The 24,093-nt window shown below is 42.0% G+C and overlaps 1 protein-coding gene across 1 annotated transcript in view; it reads left to right on the top strand.

The window, feature by feature from the left end:
• LOC145405880 (putative neural-cadherin 2) overlaps positions 1–24,093 on the top strand; it is a 167,812-nt gene that overhangs the window by 69,513 nt on the left and 74,206 nt on the right. The window contains exons 4-7 of the mRNA XM_080277137.1: positions 3,776–3,922; positions 7,515–7,691; positions 13,967–14,366; positions 22,405–22,607. Coding sequence (XP_080133263.1) covers positions 3,776–3,922; positions 7,515–7,691; positions 13,967–14,366; positions 22,405–22,607 — 927 coding nt within the window. The remainder of the gene's footprint in view (positions 1–3,775; positions 3,923–7,514; positions 7,692–13,966; positions 14,367–22,404; positions 22,608–24,093) is intronic.

Below are 24,093 nucleotides of genomic sequence, written 5' to 3'. Positions count from 1 at the left end.
TCATACTATTATAGCACAATTCTGTATTACCAGTATCATCATACACGTTAGGTGAAATATTAGACATTACTAAAGTGATAACTCAAATATGTAATGTATAACCTAGCAGTATTACCATTGCACAATTATATGCGTACGTCTGTTGTACATGCACGTCTTACAAAGTGTTATACAACAACCATTGCATTTATTCAAATATGTATACAACTTGTTTAAATGTATTATTACTGAATAATCACTATTTACTATGAATATTACATGTATACTGTACAATATTCATGCAATTATGTTACTTTTACAATATTCTGTATTTCACTTAATTAGCTTATAAGTTCATTATAATGTGTATATAATATGTATTAATATATTATAACTATTAAATGTCGATGGTACGCCATTTTCGCGCGACCGAGCAGATGTTAGGACTACATAATTATTATAATTGCAAATCATACTAGATAGATAGATAAATAGATAGATAGAGAGACAGATAGAAGCAGGGAGTCAGATGATGAGAAGGTATTGTGTCTGCAAGAATCGAGCAATGCTAAACATGCTTACACTGAGGAAAGCTGACGACAGCAGCCAGTAAGGTGATGATGCAGTTAGCTGTCAGCAGTCCTCTCGTGAACAAAGACCTAGTCCATCCACGAGGAACACACGTGACACACCCCTGCTACACCAGATTTTAGGAAAGAGAGTTTAGAAGGAGACAAGCGACCCTAGAGACAGGTCACAGGAGAAGGGCTTAGCGATTTGAGAGAGAGAGAGACAGATAGCGAGACAGGGAGGTAGCTACCCGGGACTTATACTCGTTCCGTGTGAGAGACTTGTTAATATTTCCAAGACAAATAAAAATAGTCCCATACTATTCTTTACCTCTCCTGTCACTACATGACATTTGGTGGGGAAGCTACTACAAGATATAAAAGCCGCTCGACCACAAGTCTAAAATATACTTCTCTACAAGTAACTACAAAGTCTTTATGACACCACAAAGTATTTTATGACATTTTCTTTTATGACATCTCTGCATACACCTCGTCATCCCCAGCTACTTTCCCATTTTCCAGCCGCTTTACAGCTCTTCACCTGTGCGAGAGTCACTTCTCCTGACACAGCATTCCTTCTCTGCACACCAGTCATGTTTACAGCCGCTCTGCGCTCTCTATTCTCATTCATCAGGTTTTCAAAATGTTCTTTCCATCCAGTCCTTACTTCATCCCCATGAGTTAATAATCTACCACCTACATCCTTCACACTGTCATATTTCTTTCCACTTTCACTTCTACATTTCCACACCTCTTTCGAGAATAACTTCCCATTTTCAGAGCTGTTCGCATTGATTATTCTTCCTAGATTATCATTTACCTCCTTCTTTTTCCTCTTTACTAGTCTCTTTATGTGCTTCTTGCTCTCAATATATTCAGTTCTTATTTCAACTGAACCCCTGTCCTGCAACCACTTTAGCCACTTCTTCCTCTTTTCCTCCACCACTCTCTTAACTTCCTCATCCCACTATGCTGTATCTTTCTTCTTTGTTGTTACTTTGCTACACCATACACTGCTTTAACATTCCTAACTAAGTAATCCACATATGCATTCCACTGGCTGTCCAGATCCATTTCATTCCAATTCACTGATTCTAACTCTTTCTCAACTTTGGTCCTGTAAACATCTGCCATTTCTTTGATCCTCAGCTTCTCAACATTCAGTCTTTCTCCCTGGCTGCTCCTCTCTCTTCTGATCCACTTCACTCCTCTCAGCTTGATCTTACATACCACAATCATAGGATCTGACAGACCTCCACATCGTCCTCTCACGGCCCTTGTATCAGCAACCATTCCCATCATCTACCTCTCTACAAGCACGTAATGAATCCGGCTTCTTTCAACACGATCCCCATTCCCTCAATACGAAATATATTTATGTGCATCTTTGTGTTTGAGATATGAGTTATAAATGCACAACCTCCTCTCCTGACACATATCCTTTAATCACTTTCCATTATCATTTTCTCCTGGTACTCCATAACAACCCATTATGTCATCCTCAGGACCAGTGCCTACTCTTCCATTCATATCCCCCATTATGATCATTTTACTGTATAGTTCCCTGGGATTTCTCCCACTACTTCACCCAGCTCATCCCAAAACCTTTCTCTCTCTTACTCCTGTCCTCACACGGTGCATACGCTACAATGACAGCCACATTCACCTACTCAAACTTGAACTAGCATCATCCTTGAACATGCTTGGGATTTCATTCACTAAGGATTTATCTTGGAAAGATCATACTACATCTCTTGCAAAATCAGCTTCCAAGAGATTAGATGTGCTAAGTCGACTCCGTACCTTCTTTACCCCTGCACAGTTCTTCACCCTGCACAGTTGTTGACTTTATGCACAGGTTTCATTTGCCTCTGTGTAGAGTACAACTCTCATTTGTGGGGAGGCTCCCCACATACAGCTCTTCTCAATAGGGTGGAGTCAAGGGCTTTTCGTCTCATTAACCCTTCTCCTCTTACTGGCTCCATTCAACCTCCCTCTCTTCGCTGCACTGTTGCCTCTTTATCTCTTTTCTATCGCTACTTCCACGGTCACTGCTCCTCTGAACTGTCTGCTTGCATCCCTTCACCTCTACAGTGGGTGCGTAGCACCTGTCTAGCAACAAACTCGCATCCCTTTTCTGTCCAGCTCTCTAATGCAATAGTTAACCGTTACACCCAGTCCTTCATTTATGCAACAGGTCATTTCCGGAAACGTCCCCCTCTGTCTGTATTTCCTACTTCCTATGATCTCCAGACATTTAAACGCAGTGTGTCCAGGCATGTCGAAATGAACAGATCTTGAATCTGGCTCGCTTTTGTATTATTTTTGTTTTTTTTTTCTTGGAAGGAATTGTTTGCTGGCTCCTAGCCTTTGGTTCCTGCTTACTGGCAAAAAAAAAAAAAAAAAAACCACACACCTCGAGCTGACACATCTGTAGTCTCTCATACCACGCTGGCACACCTCATTCATCTACAAAGCATAATAATAATGATAATAATAATAATAATAATAATAATAATAATAATAATATTATTATTATTATTATTATTATTATTATTATTAATATAAATGATAATTAGGAAGCTGTAAAACTAGCCAGGGACAATTTTGATAAAGAAAAACTTCCCACAGGGATTGCCTACTGAAAGCAAAACTATGAAAAGACCTTGAGGTCAACGTCACTAATCTGAATATCACCTTAGGTTATCACAGTCTGTTTGTCCACCAGGTTTGGTGTCTCTAGCTTTATTCTTTCATGTAAAATAAGGTGACTTCCCTGTCTTCTGGAGTAGTCTAAACTTTTGGATCATAGGCCATCTCAGAGAATAATGATCCGATCTGGACTATACTGCAGTTTGGCCATGTCTCAGATATACTGTATGCCATAAAATTTTCAGACCTCTAATTTAAGTGGCTCTTACGCTTTAAGGTCACTTTTGTTTGATTGTTTGTTTGTTTTTTGTTCCTGATCCTATCCGGATTCTGGTAGTCGGATCAAGAGGATATTTGGTTAGATGAAGTGTCCAAACAGTACTTTAATATGGCAAAGAATGAAGGCTGTAACTCAAATGGTATGCGAATCACAGTAGTTTAGATCTTCCCCAGATTAATAATAATAAAATTTACAAAAACAGTAAAACTTCCCACAGATATATGGAAAGTTTTATTAATAAAGTATGTCATCATACTGAAGGAGTTACCGGCAGATTATGTTATTTTGTCAGGTGGTGGCTGGCAGCGGGTGGGGGTGGGATCACTTCGCCGTTCGCACTGTTGGATCGACTGGCCACCTGTATGCCACACACACTTTGGATTACGAGGACCCCAGCCACAGACGAGGTTTCAGATTCCTTGTCCAGGTCACCGATAAGGTCAGTTGCATTACACGCAACCTAACAGCCTAACTTAACCCATGCTATCCTGACCTGACGTGGCCTAACCTAGCCAAACCTAACCTGACTTATCCTATCCTGACATGATTTAACCTTACCTGTCCTATCGTAACCTCATTTAATCTACCTCACCCTACCCTAACGAAAACTAACCTAACACAGTCTTACATGAACTAACCTCTACCATACTCACCTAGTTAGTCCATTCAAGCCTAGTCTGTCCCACTTTTATCTAACCTACCTATCGCACCTTAACCTAACTTAACCTAACCTCCGCCACAAATGAAGTTTCAGATATCTCACCCAAGTCACAGAATAGGCCAGCCAGAGGATGATAAGCTCCTTTAATGCGATAACCTAGCCCTTACTTTGATTCATTACAACCAGACGATTTCACTCATAAACACATCCATAACTGAAGGGGTTAATGAAGGTTAAATCTAATCAGTGATAATTCGAAAAATCTCTCCCCAGCTTGAATCGTCTGGTGTTAGCAAGAATAAAAGTCAATGTACGTAGTCGGAGTGAAGAGGCTCAGGTTATTCCTTTGATTTTGATGACATTTTCTTTTCTTATTTATATACTATTTCCTTCAACATAACACTTTTGGTCTGCTGAAATATTGTTTACGTAATCCTTGCCAATACTGGACGGTAGAAATAAAGTTAAGTGAGCCGGCTAATAGTGAAAAAGGTTAGAGAAGAGTGTGTCTAATCCCACCAGTTAAAATCTTTAGAATATTGCAAACGTAAAACAAAAGTTACCTCGCCATGCAAATAGCATTAAGGTTAAGCAGAAAAACAGAATCACTTTGATTTCTAATAGTGATCTAATTTCTTTACTCGGTATAATTTGGAGAAATGTAAGTAACCACTCCATAGTTTTCATTTCTAATTCATTTTTTGCTCCCCCAGGACATTATGTTTTCCTTGGGTGATTTTTTTGTTTACTGGGAAGGTTAAGTACAACATTTGTTTACTGTTTCATTGTAAACGGTCTCTCCAAAACTAAATTAATTTACTTGAGATGGTTAGAATGAAAATGAAAAATACGTAATCAGACTGAAGCACCTATTACACACATGATAATACCTAATATTTCTACAAATCGTTTTTCGCGCTATATGATGGTGAAATATACGTTGGTAGATCCTGAAGAAGGTGTATGGAGGTAATAAATTAATCAGTGTGTGTGTGTGTGTGTGTGTGTGTGTGTGTGTGTGTGTGTGTGTGTGTGTGTGTGTGTGAATGTCAGTTGGAGTCGGAGTTGGAGTGTTCGTGTGAGTGTTGGGATGGGAGTGGGAGTGTGTGAGCATGTGAGTGTGAGTAAGAGTGTGTGAGAGTGAGTGTAAGTGTGAGTGTCAGTGAATGAGAGTGAGTGTGTAGGAGTAGGAGTGTGTGTGAGTGAGTGTGCGTGAGTGGGAGTGGGAGTGGGAGTGGGAGTGAGAGTGTGAGTGAGTGAGTGGGTGTGAGTGTGAGAGTGGGAGTAAGTTTGAGTCAGCGAAAGAGACTAAGAGTGAGTGAATGTGAGTGTTACTGAATATGTGAGTGATTGAGTGACTGAGTGAATTTGAGTGTGAGTATGAGTGAGTTGGTGAGTGAGTGAGTGTGAGTGAGTGAGCGACTGAGTGAGTGGGTGTTTTGAGTGAGTGAGTGTGAATGAGTGTGTGTGTGTGAGTGTGAGTAAGTGAGTGTGTGTGAGTGTGGGTGAGTGATTGTGAGTGTGGGTATGTGAGTTGTAGAGCGAGTGATTGAGTGAGTGTGAGTGAGTGTGGGTAAGTGAGTAAGAGATTGAGTGAGTGTGAGAGAGTATGTGGGAGTGTGTGTGAGCGTGCGTGTGAGTGTGTGTGATTGTGGGTAAGTGAGTTTAAGTGAGTATGAGTTTGAATGAGAAAGTAAGTGTGAGTGAGTGAGTATGAGTGTCTGTGAGTGAATGAGTGTGAGTGAGTGTGTGTGAGTGTGCGTGAGTGAGTGTGTGTGATTGTGGGTAAGTGAGTTTAAGTGAGTATGAGTATGAATGAGAAAGTAAGTGTGAGTGAGTGAGTATGAGTGTCTGTGAGTGAATGAGTGTGAGTGAGTGTGTGTGAGTGAGTGAGCGACTAAGTGAGTGTAATTATGAGTGAGTGAGTGAATGTGTAATTCACCGGGTCGGTCAGGATCACTTGATGGTCGTGATCGTCAGCTTTTACCCTCCCGGAAGGGAGCTGAGAGCTCATATAGTCCGATCTAAGGGCAAGGCTGTGACCTTCACACACGCACACACCCGTCCCCTTGCTCAAGGGGGACAGTAACCACCCACTTCGTCAGTGAAACTTTTCGTAACCTGAGCGAGGCGCGAACTCCCGCCTACCAGATGGCAAGCGAGAACGCTACCACTGCGCCAGCGAGCGGTGTGTGTGTGTGTGTGTGTGTGTGTGTGTGTCAATGAGTGTGAGTGTGAGTGAGCGTTACTGTGAGAATGAGTGTGTGAGAGTGAGTGTGAGTGTGGGAGTGACAGCGGGGGGTGAGGGCTTGGAAGCTGATGTAACTAACGAATTTATAATGGACCGAGGTGGATAACATGATTACGGAGAAGCACAAGACACGTCTGACATAATAATTCTTAGGGAATGACCACGTAATAGGCGTATGCGAAGCCCACCAACAAAGAAAATATAGTAAAGTCAGACGATATTGCTTGTGACACTGAAATTAAATTACGGCCTGAATGATGTGTGAATGACTGCGTGGGTGATTTCGCTGGACATGCTGTTGAGACTGTCCTTCTGTACTGCATTATTTATGTTCCTGGATGCTTCCTCACCCTGATTTTTAGGTGGGAATCAAGGTGGCCATCATGATTATTATGATGATGCTACACTTAGTCTGCTATTATTCAGCTTAACAACCGTAGTTGAAACTCCTACATTAACACTGTTTAACATAAGATTACAAAACGTTTAATAAACATAGTTTTACCTAATATGAATGTTGATTAACATATCGTTACTTAACCTACTTTTTCGTAATTTAACCTTCGTCGACATATCTAAACCCAATCTATTGTAGCCGACCTTAATCTGATTATTCTGATCCACCCAAACCTTGCTTCTCCTAATGTAACCAATTAATTCATTCTGTATCAACAACTCGTAACCTAACCCAGCCTAAGTTAATCTATCCTCATCTTGCAATGAGATCTGTAAAAGCTCACATACCCTGGTAGGTAAGTAGACTACAATATTTTCTTGACTCAGTGGTTACGACGCGGATTCGATAGCCACCTCTGACTAATCATTTGATCAAGTTTGGTTTCACTTCTTATAACCTCACTTCACCTAACCTAACCTAACCTAATCTAAACTAACCTCACGTCACCTAATCTCACCTCATCTAGCCTCACCTCACCGAGTCTCACCTATAACCTTACATCGCCTAGCCTCACCTTGCGTTCCCTCAGGTCAGTTCACCTAACGTCACGTCACCCAACATAACCTCACCTCACTAACCTAATTTCATCACACCTAGCCTCACCTTACCTAACCTAACTTCACCTCACCTAACCTCACGCCACCTCCCCTCCCCTCCTGTAGGGCCGTGGTGGGTGGGGCGACGCACGGCACACGGACACTGCCTGGGTGGAGGTGAGGGTGCGGGACGTGAACGACAATGCTCCCGTCTTCTCCCGACCCTCCGCCCACGTCACGCTCTCTGAAAACACCCCCACAGGCACACTTCTCGCATCACTACCTGCATCGGACCCTGACAAGGTAAGATCAGCCCATGTCACGGCAGGTTAAGTACATTAGCAACAGGCTTATTTAGATTCCATTTGGACAGGTCAGGGCACATCAGGCCAGATGTCACGTTATGCTAGGTTATGTCACGACAGGCTAGCATGGGGGTCATCCGCGGGGGGGGGGACGGGGAGGACATATCCCCCCACTTTTCATTCAGGGGGGGACAACATATTGTCCCCCCCCACACTTTTTACATTGAGTTCTATATAATAGACACTGGAGTGAAGTAACTGATATTTACAATACTACAGAACAAGAGTGGCTAGATTTGCTTAATTAATGCAGGTGAGATATACTCGTATTTTGCATAAGATGTTTAGAACCACTTTGATTGAGTTTGCTACTTACATTTATAGTTTTCTGTTGAGCATGACTGCCCATTAGAATCAGTGTTTTAAAGTGCACTGCGTGAGCCGAAGTTCTTTTTACTCTTCATTGTTACATGTAGTTTAGGTAAATTATATCATTATAAATGTGTAGTAATGCTATATAGAAATTTATAGTGAACAGCTACGCATTATGACACATACGAAAAAATGGTGAAATTATCAGAGGTAACGAAAAAAAAATATATAATGAAGTTGCTGACAAACTAGGCATCAGCCAAGCCACATTGTGAGTTTTGTAACCTCCATTATTCAGTACGAATGGGACATTAAGGATGTTGAATAAGCGTTTTTTTCTGGCAGCACAGAAGTTGCTCTTGTGTGCGCACAAGATACGGGCTGGACTAATCTGAATTACGAATGACACTGATTTACGAAAGACAACGGTAAAAGTAAAAGTAGCCTAAATAGTAGGTGCTCCCTACTATGGGAAATAGAATGACATGGGAAATCTCTGTCTCATATACCTCTCCACTCCACTCCCCCATCACATCATACACATCATTTAATAGTGCCTGGTCCACTGTGCTCCTGACAGGACGGAAGGGGATTGGATGATGAACAGATGAACGCTAAATACTGACATAAGTTGCTATGATGTTAATTTTAAACAAGAGAGAACTAATGTGCCACACGCAGAAATATACACTGGTAAAGAAGTGCTTATAAGGAGCCTCGTAAGCATCTTTGTATCTATCTATAGCCAGGCACCATAATCCCGTACGGAGTGGCCGTTTGTCTTTTAGTTGTTTTACGAGGAGGGGCACTAACCTTCCACCAACCTACTTGTTGACACGTGGGGAACACGTATGGGTTGGTTATATGGTTACCACCCAGCATTGTAAATGGTTTCCTGGCTTATAGGAAACCATTAGGCTTGTCACTCAATGTAAAGCCACCTGAAAAGGAAAGAGGAGTAATAAAAAATGACAGGAAAGATGGGAGAAAAAAGTAGAGAGGAGGCAGACACAGTAAGAGAATGATAAAGGTGAAGTAATATCATGTCATAATTCATCTGTTATTTAGGTCTGTGCCATAGTGCAAAATGACCAACAAGCCATTTAGTAAACAGTATATTATGGATTAGACTAAATTCCCAGGCTTAGTTTCCATTGGCTTATCTTCGCTACTTTTTCATTGCTAATTTTGTGAAGGGTCAGTGAAGAAGGGGAGCATTATCAGGACAAAATTGAGAGTACGTGTAACCAGACTGTGTGAAGGAAGTACTCTGTTGAAGAGAGTATTACTGTATGTTGAGAGAAGTACAATGTTGAAGGAAGTGCTATACTATGTTGTCTCAGTGATTTGAGAGTGCTGTACTGGTTATAGAAGTGCTGTGGAATGCATGTTGAGTCTTGGTATGCTCTTAAGAATTAATAATCCTGGGTTAGTCATAAAAACAAGGAAAGCTATTTTTTTTATGATTCTCTTTTCTTAAAAGTCTGTATGTTCTGTGCTATATGGCCTGCTTGGTCTAGTTAATAAATGATAAATGAAGCAAAATATACGGTAACTACTCTCTGAGGTTACTCCAGACAGCTGGTTTATGATTTGAGATGAATTTTTTTTCCCTTACTGTCATGTATTCATTTTAATATAGCGTTAATATGCGCCAAATCTTGCTGCATATGTTTGCTTAGCTTGTCAGAATTAGGAACGCCTGTCCCCCCCCCCCCCAACTTTTAGGGAACAGATGACACCCATGCAGGCTAGGTTACGTTACCTCAGGTTGTCAGGTCAAGACTTGTTGTTTCGTGAAGCCAGGTTATGTCATGTAACCTTAAGCCAGATTATGTCATCTCAGGTCAGACCTAGTTAGGCCTTGTCAGGTCGTTACATCAGGTTAGGTTACGAATTCACAAACAAACTTCTATCTATCTATCTATTGCCAGACGCCTCAATCCCGTTCGGGGTGGCCACAAACAAATCGCCTCCACGTCGCCCTTTCCCCCGCCATTTCACTGCCCCGCTCCCAACTCACACCCCCCTCTCTCATATACCTCTCCACCCCATCCCTCCATCTCATCCTCGGCCTTCCCTTCCCTCTTCCCCCCTCCACCTCACTCACATACACTATCTTCGTCAGTCTTTCACCCTCCATCCTCTCCACATGGCCAAACCACCTCAGTGTATTCCTCCTAACGCTTCCTATCACATCCACATCCACACCACAAAGCTCCTTTTTATCCTCATTTATCAGCCTGTCTCTCCATGTGACTCCACAGGCTCCTTTTAAATAACTCATTTCCACTGCTCTCACTCTTGACTTGTGTCCTTCCAGCAACGTCCAAGCTTCACTTCCATACGTTAGAGTTGGTATCACAATACTGTCATGTAGTAACTTTTTCACTTCCTTGCTCACTTCCCTGCTTCTTATCACTGCTTTCAAGGAACCGGCAACCTTTCTTCCCTGCTGTACCCTTTCAAGCACTTCACCCTCCAAACCTCCATCCTTATTCATCACACTACCCAAGTACTTAAACGTACTCACATTTTCCAATTCCTCACCATCCAACCTCGCTGTACATTCACTGACTTCACCTCTCTCAAAGACCATCACTTTACTCTTCCCTACATTCACCTTTAGATTCCGCTTCTTACACACTCTCCCAAACTCATCCATCAAGCCTTGCAGCTCTCCTTCGTCTTCACTCAACAACACAGTATCATCTGCAAACAACAGTACAGAGAGTTTCCAAACACTACCCTCTCTCACTAGGGCCACTCCAACATCCACTACCCTACCTTATACCTCTTTTATTACCCCAACCATGTACAGATTGAACAACCATGGAGACATGACACAACCCTGTTTCAACCCAACCTTCAAAGAGAAAAATTCACTCAGTTTACCATCCACACGCACTGCAGCCTTAGCACCATCATACATACTCTTCACAGCATTCAACAACTTCCCATCTACTCCATATATTCTTAATACATTCTACAATCCTTGTCTACCCACCCTGTCATATGCTTTCTCCAAATTCATGAAAGCCGCATTCAATTTCTTTCCCTTCTCTAGAAACTTTTCCACTAAAGATCTAAGAATGAATATCTGATCTACACAACCTCTTCCCTTCCTAAAGCCTCCCTGTTCTTCTCCAACTAATTTCTCTGTTCTTTCTCTAACTCTGTCAATAAGTATCCTACCATACACTTTTCCTATTACACTAAGAAGACAAATGCCCCTATGATTACCACAGAGTTCTTTTTCCCCCTTTCCTTTGTATACGGGAACAATTATACCTGACTTCCAATCATCTGTGACTCTACCTTCCTCCCAGGCCCATCTGCATATCTTCCACATCCATTCTACTACTAACTCTCCCTCATACTTCAGCATTTCACCACACACTCCATCAATTCCTGGGGCTTTCCCCAATTTAACTTTCTTCATTGCTTCCACAACTTCTGTCCTACTGATTTCTTCCTGTCTTCTCACCTCCCTCCTTCTCCCAGCCATTCCCCAGCCACTTATACTCGCATTATTTCCATCTGGTATGTTCAACAATTCCTTAAAGTGTTCTCTCCATATGCTCACTTTTTCTCCCTTCTCCACTAATAATCTACCATTTTTATCTTTCACTCCCCTGCTAACTTCACTTCCACCCTGTCTTACTCTTTTCACCTCTTTCCAGAACATTTTCTTACAGTCCCTCCACTTTACACTCAAGTTCTTTCCAAATTTCTCATCCACTCTCTTCTTACTCTTTCTTACTAATCTTTTCACCTCTCTCTTTCTTTCTACATATAACTCTCTCTTCCGCCTCTCAACTTCTTCCACGCCCCTATTTCTCATCCATTCATTGTATGCTTTCTTCTTTTGTGCCACAGCCTGTCTCACCTCTTCATTCCACCACGCTGTTCCTTGCACCCCCCTCGGTCTTCTCTTCATCCCACACACCACATCACATGCTGCACATATTTGTTCTGTAAATATCCTGCACACACCTTCCACGTCCCCCATCTGCTCCAATTCATATTTACCCAATCGTTCCTCCACTTCTCTCTTATACTCTGCCTTTTTCTCATCCTCTTGTAACCATCCCACTCTCCTTACAAATACTCCTTCTTCCCGTCCTTCCCTTCTTCTATTTCTCCATCCTATTTGGACCTTGATTCTGGCCATCACCAAGAAGTGGTCAGAAAGGCCAGTCCCCCAACCTCTATAAGCTCTTGCATCTATTATACATTTTCGCATCCTTTCATCCACACACACATAATCAATCATTGCCTTCCTTTCTTTCAGTTCACCACCCACCCTTCTCATCACTCGCCATGTATACCTGTGGATCATTTTGTGCCTGAAGAGGGTATTGGCTATCACCAACCCCCTCCCAACACAAATGTCCACTAACGCACTGTCATTCTCATCTATCTCAGCAGACACACCCCACTCACCAACTATTCCATCTACCTTCACATTCTCTACTTTACCATTCATATCACCGATCAAAAACACTCTCTTATTCCTTCCAAACTTTTCCATGCACGCTTCCACATTTGTCCAGAACTCTTCTCTCATTCTGCTTGCACAATCTTGCATTGGCACATACACACACACAATCGCCCACATTTGTATTCCAACTTTCAATCTTACCCACACAATCCTTGACCCAACTGATCCATACTCTCTTATGCTCTTCTTCCATCTTTTACTCACAACTATACATACTCCTTCTTTTGCCCTCTCATGCTCACCTACTCCTGCACATATACCCCATCCATACTCCCATTCTCTCACACTCTCACCTCTTCATTTCGTATCAGTTATTCCGCATACATCAACTTTCGCACCCTCAAGCACCTGGACAATCTCTCTCTCCTTCACCTCATCATTCGCTCCCTTTACATTCCACGTTCCGATTACCATGTCCTTTGTCCGGTCCTTGGTCGTCATCTTTTGGTCAGTCCTTGTCCGAGGCTTATTGTTTGTCTTTTTAGTTAGTTGTTTTCCGGGGAGGGGCACTAACCCTCCGCCAACCCTTTTAGTCGCCTTTTACGACAAGCAGGGATACTGGGGGAGTATTCTTGAAAAAAAAAAACCTTCCCCCAGGCAGGGGGTTTTTTCAAGAAGGACACGATCGGAGCACAGTCATGGTCGAAAATTCATCTAACATTTCATCTTTTCCACTTCTCGCTTTCCTCTGCTGGCTAATAAACCTAAGCTGATTGAGGTGTTGTATTTAAATCAGTCCATATATGATTCTTTGTTATATGATGCAGTAAGGAAGAAGACAACAGACATCCCCTAAATGTGATGCAGACGCATTCTAGTATTAGGCTAACTTTTGTCTCTGTGTATCAGCCCAATCCCTCACCAGCTGAAGGTAATACTCCACCGTCCAATCAGTCGCCGTGCGATTTTGCTGTACTTACGCATGAGTCAGAGTTGTTTCAAAATGGAGTGTGCTCAGTATAGTCAGCCACTGTTTATTTAATTATTATTATTATTTTTTTTGTACATTCCCCTATCATGACACTGCTTTTCAAGGAATGGGATAAACAATTTTCTCCTACTTGTTCATCATGGACACATTTCCCTAATACATGCGAAATTATCTAATGGTTAAATCACACATCTCACAATATCACTTTGGATAAAACACATCTCCTGCCGTCTAGTGCCTATAATATTACTTTAAAAATAACTTTCTAAAGCTCAGTAGTTACTCTTAACCTGAACAAAAATGTTTACCCTTTTTCCACAATAATTATGAAATCATGGTGGTCAATGGAACTGCAGTCTTCTCAGCAAACAAAAGCGTTACTACGTCCCAATTTGCTGTTAGTAGAACTGAAATACGATTATACACATGCATGAAAAAAATGAAAATGTTTCCCTGTGTGCCACAGATGGGCCAGCAAGGCGTGTGGTACCGGGTGGAGGGTGGATGGGGTGCGCTGAGGGTGGAGGGGGATGGTGGGGTGCGTCTATGGAGGACACTGGACCGTGAGGCACCCGGTGGGGAGGTGGGTGTGGCTCGAATCATCGCCACGGATGAAGGAGTTCCCCCTCTGTCCTCCACCGCCACCCTAACTATCACCGTGGTGGACGTCAACGACTGTCCCCCTCGCCTGCTGCCGCCCACCACCCTGCGTGTAATGGAGGGGGCGCCTGCTGCCCTGCTGGGCCACCTCACTGCCACTGATGATGACCTCTGGCAGCTGGGTCACGGCCCACCCTTCACCTTCGCCATGGCACCGTCGAACCCACCTCAGGTCACCCGCTATCTCACTCTCAGATACCTGCCTGGTGAGTAATTGGGCCATACTGTAGTGTAAGTGATTTGGGAGGTTTTGTACATCTCTCTGCTAGCCATTTATTTTGCACTTAAGACATTAGTATTCCCTAGTATGATATAGATGCTGTCAGTGTCCATATTATAAATGTAATGTCAAGGTGTTATACACAAAATAAAGTAATCGCTATGGAAGATGTGCTATGAGGTTTTCCATGCCACCTAAAATACGGCCTTTGTTGCTAACAGTGATCGAAAAATGAGATGTGTACAACCGGTTGCTGTTGCCCTAGGCTCATTTGAACGTGAACACTTTGGACTGCAGACTGAACATGCCCTTCTCTTGCAGTCCACCAATCTTCTTTCTAGTGACAGGGACGTTGGTAAAACCTGACAACGGAGATAGGCTGGTGAAACAGGTATATGAGCCGATTTCACAATGGTTATTGTTCATTCCAACCCGTACTACCATCCTCTCTCCACACAAGTGTGGTGTCACACCTGTTTGTGCCTGTGTTAGTATGTGCCGTTGTCATATAATAATAAAGGATGCTGGAAAGGGACGGTTTCATGTGATGACACCAATATGACCAGGCGACCCTACTGCTGCAAGAGGACAGGTCGGCGCAATGGACTGATATAATCAGGCGGGTCTACTGCTCAGTCATATAAGCAGTGTTGCCAACACAGGGCTTTACTCGCCTAATTTGGCTATATCTGAAATGCATACCGTTATCTACCTGCCTTATTTGGGGCTACTTTAGGAAAGTCAAGCTGTGGTGTCGAAAATTTATTTTTGTGATTATTTGTTTAGCAAACATGGGCCCTTCCTGTCATACATGTGTTTGGTGTGGCGAAGTTTATCAGATATTAATTGTCTGACACACTTTGGAGGCTATACAAAGTAAATGTGGAAACGTTGCCATATTTTGGCTGTATCGAAGCTTTTGTTCATAACTTTCATTCAAACATGAATCACTTTATATTTTGATAAACTGAAGTAACTTCCCTATCTTAAAAAGTTGTAACTTTTTCATATTAATACATCATTCTTACTTAGTTTGGACTTTTAATAATACTGATACCATAAAGGATCCATGGGTCTATATATGCCTAAGGGGATCTACAGATGCCATAGATATATTCCGGTGTAAATCTAAGGTCAGTGTGGGGTAATATGCTTGGGCTACTTTTGAAGTACATGCCGCGATTTTAAATGGCTATTTGTCGCCGTTTGGCAGCAACGTCTGTTGACAACGCTACAGTATCCCTCAGCTACCCACCAATCCCTCAAGGGAGGATGGTACACTGCAGATGCAGGCAACTTCAGACTTCAGTCCACCAGGTTCATGTTTCAGATGAGCCTGGGGCCGCAACAACACCAACTGGAAGGTAAGGTTATCCTTACTAAAGGCCGGAACGTGAGAGTCGGAGCGAGCTCAGAGTTATAGACTGGAAAGAAAAATATTAAACGAAATCGATCTGAAATCACAACTCCTTGTACAATATGTCAGCTTAGACAGAATTCAATTATTTAGTCTCACGAAATTTTAGGAGCTACCCTATTTAAAAAAAAAAAAAATGAAATGATAAAATTACAGTAATAAATGAAATGTAGAGAAAGGTTTAGGAAACGAATAGTTTTATAATGACGGTTTTCACACCATAGCGACCACGAATTTCGAATGTCATGCTTGCAAATCATCAGATGGATGACTGTAAATGATGCTCATGTAATTGCTTTGCCTGCACATAAAAGAAAATAATCATCAACATGGTAAGCTTCGTTGAGGAAGTATTACAGGTAGCTCACTGTGGTTTCTAGAAAAACCGATCTAATAACTTTTGCGTTAATGTTTCTTGTGCTCGCCAAATATGACTGTGGAAGTGGATGTAAATTTGGAAGTTTCAGACATTGAGTATTATTTTCGTGTTTCTTTTTCTTTTTATAACTGACCTTACCTTGCCAACCTACCTTAACGAAACAATCCTCACGTAACATGCCTGATTTAACGACACAAACCTCAAATAACTTATCTAACTTAACAGTGCCAGAAAATGATTGTCAGAAGCTGACAGTAATACTGAAGCTTCCTTGTTTATGTTTATAAAGATGTGATCATCATCATCATCACCATCATTACCCTAATTCTCATGTAAAATATAGGCTGAAGTATATTTTTTTTATTAGATTTAACCACTTGCGCGTGTTGGTGTTTTTCCTAATTATTTTATTCTTGCTTCCTTTAGACTCTTTTATTCATTTATTCATAACTGGTGATATCTCCAACCAGAAGTTTTCGGTACAGCATTCATTGGCCCCTGTAGTATGAGATATCCTGCCTAAGTTATACAAAACTGTCAAAAGGCATCAAGAATCAAAACACATAGAAAAACTAAACCACATTAATTGGTTTACTGAAAGGATATTTTATTTCCCAAAAGTATTCATTGAACTAACCTTCTACAAGGCATTGTCCGTATGTATCAGCCTAAGACTATTCATCTGTCTCTCTTGGTCTAATTATACATCAATGTACTCGTAAAAACTTATCACCAGAGAGGGGAAATGGGCGTGGTGGTGATAGGGTGTGAACGCCAGTGGATCTATCACTCAGTCGCCAGCCTTCTGTCTATCACTAGCCCTGTGCATCTATCAAACTGTCAGTCTAAATTTATATGTCACTATAACCTTTTAATCTACCCGTCTTTCTTACACTACCGTCTCCAGAGAGGAATAGTGGCTGTGGAGGTGCTGAGATGTAGACGCTGGGGGATCTAATATTCTTTCTCAACCTGTGCATCTTTCTCAATCAGTCTGTTAATGCACTTGTGCATCTATCAGTCTATCTGCCTAAAACTATTTACTGGTCTATTCATTTAAGCTACCTGTCTACTGCTTACTATCGTCACTGAAAAGGGACAGTGGTCATGGTGGTGCTCAGGTATGAACGCTTAGTTATCAATTACTGTTTCTCAAAGTGTACCAGTCTATCTAATTTCAGCCTATCAGTCTAAAAAAAAAATACCAGTCTGTCCGTTTTCATTCTATCAATATAAAACTGTCATAGCAATCAAATCGTTTTCAATATATCCGGGGCAGTACTCCCGAGGTGGATGGCAAGCTGGTGATAGGGAGAGCTGGAGCTCCGGTTTCACCAGCCCTTAGGACTTGATCCTGACCATCCCTCTTTGCTGAACATTTTCAGTGCTTTCATTTACACAGAGAGTAGGCCAGCATACTCTCTTAATAGCTCTACCTTTAACTGTCTACACGACACTACATGCACATACGATATCACACCTTCTATTCCACTCTCTTAGCAATGGTTGCTATAATTTTACTTTCAAAAGAGGTGGTACCTCGGACTGCCACCACCGGCAGAGTAGGGCTGGCGGCACAGGGTCCTCCCGGTCGCCATCAAGCGACTGTGCCAGCAGCGACTAGTGCGATTTCAGGCCATGCTCGTCAACGAAGTGAAAATGCCGCCTTATTTTTCACTAACATCCGTGGGCTTAATACCAACTTTAATTCAGTCCATTTTTTCCTACAGTCCATATCTCCTCTGGCCCTATTCCTCACAGAACCACAAATCTCACCCAATATCCCTATATTGTTTTCCTGGTTACCATCTCCTCACAAACTTCCATATTAAGGGTGGCACCTGTTGTTATATCAAATCCCAATATGCAGTTGACACCATTTTAAACTTCACTTCACGCAGTTTTGATTACTCGTTGTATGAACTAAACTGTCAAAATATTACCAAATATATCTGTGTAGTCTACTGCTCCCCCAGTGGTTCTTCTGAACCCAGTGTGTTTGATTCCATTTCCACACAGTTGAGTAACTTTAATCTTGCCCTTAACACCGAAATTACCATTTTGGGTGATTTTAACATACATAATGTTGAATGGTTAGTGCATTCTGCCAGGACTGATGATGCTGGTCTAGAGTGCGAGCTGTTTGCAGAATCGTTTAATCTCACACGACTGGTAAAGCAACCAACCAGAATACCAGATAATCCTGACCATAATGCCCATCTTTTGGATCTGTTCCTGACAAATAACCCAGATCAGTACAGGATAGAGGTATTGTCTCCACTTGGATCCTCTGACCATAATCTCATCAAAGCCTCATTAGTTAGACCCCCCAAACCTCCTCATTCTGAACCTGTCGGGGTGACCCGATGGCACTTTGATAGGGCAAACTGGGATGAATTTAGAAATTATCTTGGTAATATTCCATGGCACACAGGGGTGTGTAATGTCTCCATGGCTGTTTAATATATATATGGATGGGGTTGTAAAGGAGGTGCAAGGTAGGGCAGTGGATGTGGGGGTGGCCCTAATGAATGAGGGTGAGATTTGGAAGCTTCCGGTGTTGCTGTTTGCTGATGATACAGTATTGTTGAGTGAAGATGAATGGGAGTTGCAAGGTTTGGTGAATGAATTTGGGACAGTGTGTAGGAGGAGGAAGCTGAAAGTTAATATAAACAAAAGTAAAGTTATGGTGTTTGAGAGGAATGAAGTCACAGAGTGTGCAGTGAGGTTGGATGGAGAGGATATGGAGAATGTGAGTGCATTCAAGTACTTGGGTAGTGTGATGAGTAAGGATGGAACTTTGGGGGATGAAGTACGTGAAAGGGTACAGCAGGGAAGAAAGGTTGTTGGTACACTGAAAGCAGTGATGAGAAATAGGGAGGTGAGTATGGAAGTTAAGAAGTCACTGCATGATGGTATTGTGATCCCTACCCTGACGTATGGAAGCGAGGCGTGGGCATTGCAAGAGGGGAACAAGTCAAGAGTGAGAGCAGTGGAAATGAGTTACTTGAGAGGAGCATGTGGAGTGACGTGGAGGGACAGGTTGACGAATGAAGAAGTGAAGGAACGTGTGGGGTAGATGTGGATGTAGTTGAAAAGATTAGGAGAAATACACTGAGGTGGTTTGGACATGTGGAGAGAATGGAGAATGAAAGACTGACTAAGAGGGTGTATGTAGGTGAGGTGGAGGGAGGGAGAGGGAGGGGTAGACCGAGGATGAGGTGGAGGGATGGAGCTGAGAGGTATATGAGGGAGGGGGGGTGAGTTGGGGGGAGGGGAGTCAAATGGTGGGTGACAGAGTGACTTGGAGGCGTTTTGTCTGTGGCCACCCTTTGCGGGATTAGGGCGTCGGGCTATAGATAGATAGATAGATAGTCTTTCTTCTCTGGTGATGTCAATTCTACCCAGTCCCACATTTGTGACTTAATACTAGCTGGTATGGATTTATTCATACCAAGTCAACAATTCACTAAAAGATCGAACTCTCCAAAATGGTTTGATAGCAACCGTGCCAGAGCAACAGTCCAAAAGCCATCAGCATATAACTATTACTTAAAATAAAAAACATCTGAATCACTCTCTCAATTTAAAATTGCTAGAAACCATGCAAAAATTGTAATAAATCTTGCTAAATCAAACTTTCTTCAAAACCAAGCATCAAAACTACTTAACAACCCTAATGACAATAGAATATTCTGGTCAACTCTCAATTCTTTCAATAATAACTTTAACAAGTCATCATCCATTCCTCCACTAAAATCTCCAGATGGCGACATTACAAATGACCTGCGTGGGAAAGCAGCTATCTTTGCCAGTACATTTGCCAGAAATTCTACCTTAGAGGAAGCCAGCCAGAATGTCCCAGCACTAGAACTTGACTCCCCCGACATTGTTCCACTTAAAATACAGACAAGGTACATGAAATCCATCCTAGACAATTTACCTACTAACAAAGCTCCAGGCCCAGATGGAATTCCGCCAATTGATTTGAAAAAGTGTTCCCCAGAACTTGCCTCTGTTCTTGCAAAATTATTCAGACTATGCATACGTACTTCTTCATTCCCTGATTTATGGAAAGAAGCCAATATCCACCCAGTTCCAAATAAAGGAAGTTCCTCGGACCCCTCTGATTACAGACCAATAGCTGTCACATCTTCTCTTGGTAAGGTTTTTGAAACTGTAATTAATAAGCACATAGTTAAACATCTTGAATCCAACAACTTAATTAGTGATAGACAATGTGGTTTTTGCCAAGAAAGATCCACCATTGACATACTCAATCTCCTGACTCATACCATCCACCAATCACTTGACCTACGCGGAGACTCATGCAGTAGCCCTGGATATTTCAAAAGCTTTCGACAGAGTGTGGCACCATTCCCTGTTGTCCAAACTCCCTTGCTATTGACTAAACTCTTTTGTTCCTTTGATTTCCTCATATCTCAGCAACAGAAAAATATGAGTAAAAGTAGATGATGTACATTCCACTTTCCACTCAATTAACGCCAGCATGCTGCAAGGATCAGTTCTGGCACCAACCCTGTTCCTCGTTCATATTAATGATCTCTTATCTGTCACCCACAATCCCATCCATTCATATGCAGATGATTCAGCACTTCATAGTTCATTCACACTCAGACATCCATTTACAAAGGCTGATATCTCTAACTCTCAACTCAGTACAGCCATCTCATTAAATCAAGACTTATCCACAATCAGTGAATGGGGACAAAATAACCTTGTCTCATTTAATGCTAGTAAAACTAAATATATACAATTTACTAATAGACAGGTATTACCAGAATCGTATATTACCTTCAATGCTACAAATATTCCCATTTTCACAAGTATTGAAATTCTCGGCGTCTCACTTAACAATGCCCTCAGCTGGACCTCTCATGTCAGATCACTTGCTAAAACCACCTCAAAGAAACTTGGATTATTGTACAGAGTCCGTAACTTCTTCACTGACGAGCAGTTAGTTATAATTTATAAGTCATATGTGCTCTCAGCTTGAATACTGCTCACCCTTGTGGAGGGGATGTGGAGAGGTTGCATTAAAACAAGTAGACAAAATTCAGAACAAAGCTGTTAGAATTATTAATAACCCTGCTATTGCTAATAAACTACCTCCCCTACAAGTAAGAAGGAATGTTGCGTCCCTTGCGTTATTTTACAGATATTTCTATAGCAAAAGCTCAGACGAAGTTGCGTCCATTGTGCCACCTCTCCATGTCTTCCATCGTGCTACACGGGCAGGTGGTAGTGCTCATGACTGGAATGTCACTCAGCCATACTGTAGAACTTCTACCTATCAGAATTCTTTCATTCACCGAACTGCATCTCTCTGGAACTCGCTTCCCCAGAGTTGTTTCCCTCCGAACTTCAACCTACTGCTGTTCAAGTCTAACATATACTTTATGAACAGAGGACACCAGTAATCTGGTGCATGGATTTTTTTTTAATTCATTTGTTTTTCCTTCCTCTGTTCTGTTATTAAAAGAAAAAAAGCTACCAATCTACCCGTTGTCAATCAGTGTCTGAAACTATCTACCAATCTATCCATTATCAGCCTGCCAGTCTAGAACTATCTACCAATCTACCCATTCTCAGTCTGTCAGTCTAAAAATGTCGACCAATCTATTCGTGTTCAATCAGTCAGTGTAAAACTATCTACCAATCTGTTTTAACCTATCAACCTAAAGCTATCTACAAGTCTACCCATTTCATCTACCGATTCTATATACCGCCACCAGAGAGTGACGATCTGTTGCTTTAACTCAGGCTCTTCATCTGTCTATTTATCCGCCACTAGCTGTTTGTATCTAATAGTCCATCCACCTAAAACTGTCTAGCAATCAATCCATTTCATTTGTCGATTTTACTGTACACTGTCGATTATACAGTATACATATATTTTACTGTATATCACTCTTAATCTCTACCTTTGTCAAAAGCTCTGTGTATATATCAATCTGTCCACCAAAAACTATATGCCAGTGTATACTTTAATCTGCCAATATAATTTACATGACAGGCACCAGAGAAGGACAGTGACCTTGGTGGAACTGAAGTGTAGATACTGGGGCAGAGACAACTCTCAACCTCCAAATCTGTCCGTCTGCCTGTCAGTAGTTTTGTGCATCAATCAATCTGTCCATCTAAAACTTTATGCCTATCTATCCCTTCAATATACCTAGACTGTCAGTTTTAAACTACCTTCACCAGAAAGGGACAGTGGTCGTGGTGGTGCCGAGGTGTGGACGTTGGGGCCACTGGACAGGGAGCAGCGCTCTCGCCTCACACTTGAGGTGGTGGTCACTGATGCGGGTGGACAGGCAGCCTCGCACCCTGTAACTGTCCTCGTTGGGGACCTCAACGACAACCCCATGAAGCCAGGGCACAAGACGGTGTACCTGTGGAAGACTCAGGTGGGAAACGTGTGTGTGTGTGTGTGTGTGTGTGTGTGTGTGTGATAGAGAGAGAGAGAGAGAGAGAGAGAGAGAGAGAGAGAGAGAATGTGTGTGTGTGTGTGTGTGTGTTTATGTCAGGTTCTGGGCAATGACTTTATTCAGGTCTCCGAGCCAAGCAGTCCTCCTTCGTGTTAGACGTCTTCGTATTTATTATTACCTAGTCACTGATTCTGCCGTTCACACTGAATACATGCTTAGTGTCTCTCATTCACGACTGGTTGGATGGTATTGGCAGGGACGTTTTCTTGTTACGTATCGATGGGTCTTGTGGAACATTAGCAAATTAATTTTTAAGTAATTGGAATAATTAGACTTCAATCGCCCAGACGGGGATAGACAACAGATTTTTTGTGTGTGTCCAACTCTGGGCATAGGCTTCACAGCCTGCTTCCAAGGCCCAGCAGTCCTCCTACATACCATACATCTCCACATGATACCACTTCGGCGCTAACACCCACCGTCCATATTGAATACATGCTAAGGCTGTTTCATACAGGACCGGTGTACTGGTAGTAACGGGGGTATCTTTACGACATGTCGGTGAGTCTTCTGGTCGATCAGTCAAGTCTGCTTTAACGAAATTCATATCCTTAAACTGTTCCCTGCCCCAGCGGGATTTGAACCTGGGTTCAGTAGGACTACAAGCCACCTTTCAGCCGATTCACCTACTGTTGAATGTACCTTTAAAATCTATTCTTATTAGGTCCAGATGATTATATATAACTTACGAAGAATCTGTACTTGAAACTGAGTTACGTATGAGTACACCAAACCCTCATTTTTTTTTTTTACAATAACAGAACAGAGGAAGGAAAAGTAAACGATTAAAAAAAAAGAAATCTATACACCAGATTACAGAAGTCCTCCTTTCATAAAAAAATCTGCACTTGACATGTACAGCCGTTGGTTGGACTTGAACAGCCATAGGTTAAAGTTTGGGGGGAAACTACTCTAGGGAAGCGAGTTCCAAAAAGTTGCAGTTCGGGAAATACATAAAAGAATTCTGACAGGCAGAAGTTCTGCAATATGGCAGTGTCAGTCAAGTCAAGAGTGCTCATATTGCGTTGGGGAAGGCCTGAAGATGTGGCACAATGGATGCAACTTCGTCTGAGCATTCGCAATACAAGTATCTGTAAAATAATACAAGGGAGACAACATTCCTTCTTACTTGTAGGGGAGGTTTAGTAATTCATTTGTAATAGTAAGGTTATTAATCATTCTAAGAGCTTTGTTTTGAATTTTGCCTAGTTGTTTTCATGCAACTTCTCCACATCCATTCCACAAGGCTGGGCAATATTCCAGCTGAGAGTGTACATGACTCTTGCAAATAATAGCAAACTGCTCGTCAGTGAAGAAGTGCAAAAGATTTCCCGTAAACTGAACAAAATCGTTTAGGGATAACATGATCGATCTTGAAAAAAATGTCACCGGATTCCAGAGGTTA

The sequence above is a fragment of the Coenobita brevimanus genome, chromosome 68 (assembly GCF_032717465.1).
Source record: "Coenobita brevimanus isolate Jiangsu-jjx chromosome 68, ASM3271746v2, whole genome shotgun sequence".
Taxonomy (NCBI): Eukaryota; Metazoa; Arthropoda; class Malacostraca; order Decapoda; family Coenobitidae; genus Coenobita; species Coenobita brevimanus.
Note: the sequence above shows the minus strand (reverse complement) of the source record. Positions and strands in the feature narration are given on the sequence as shown.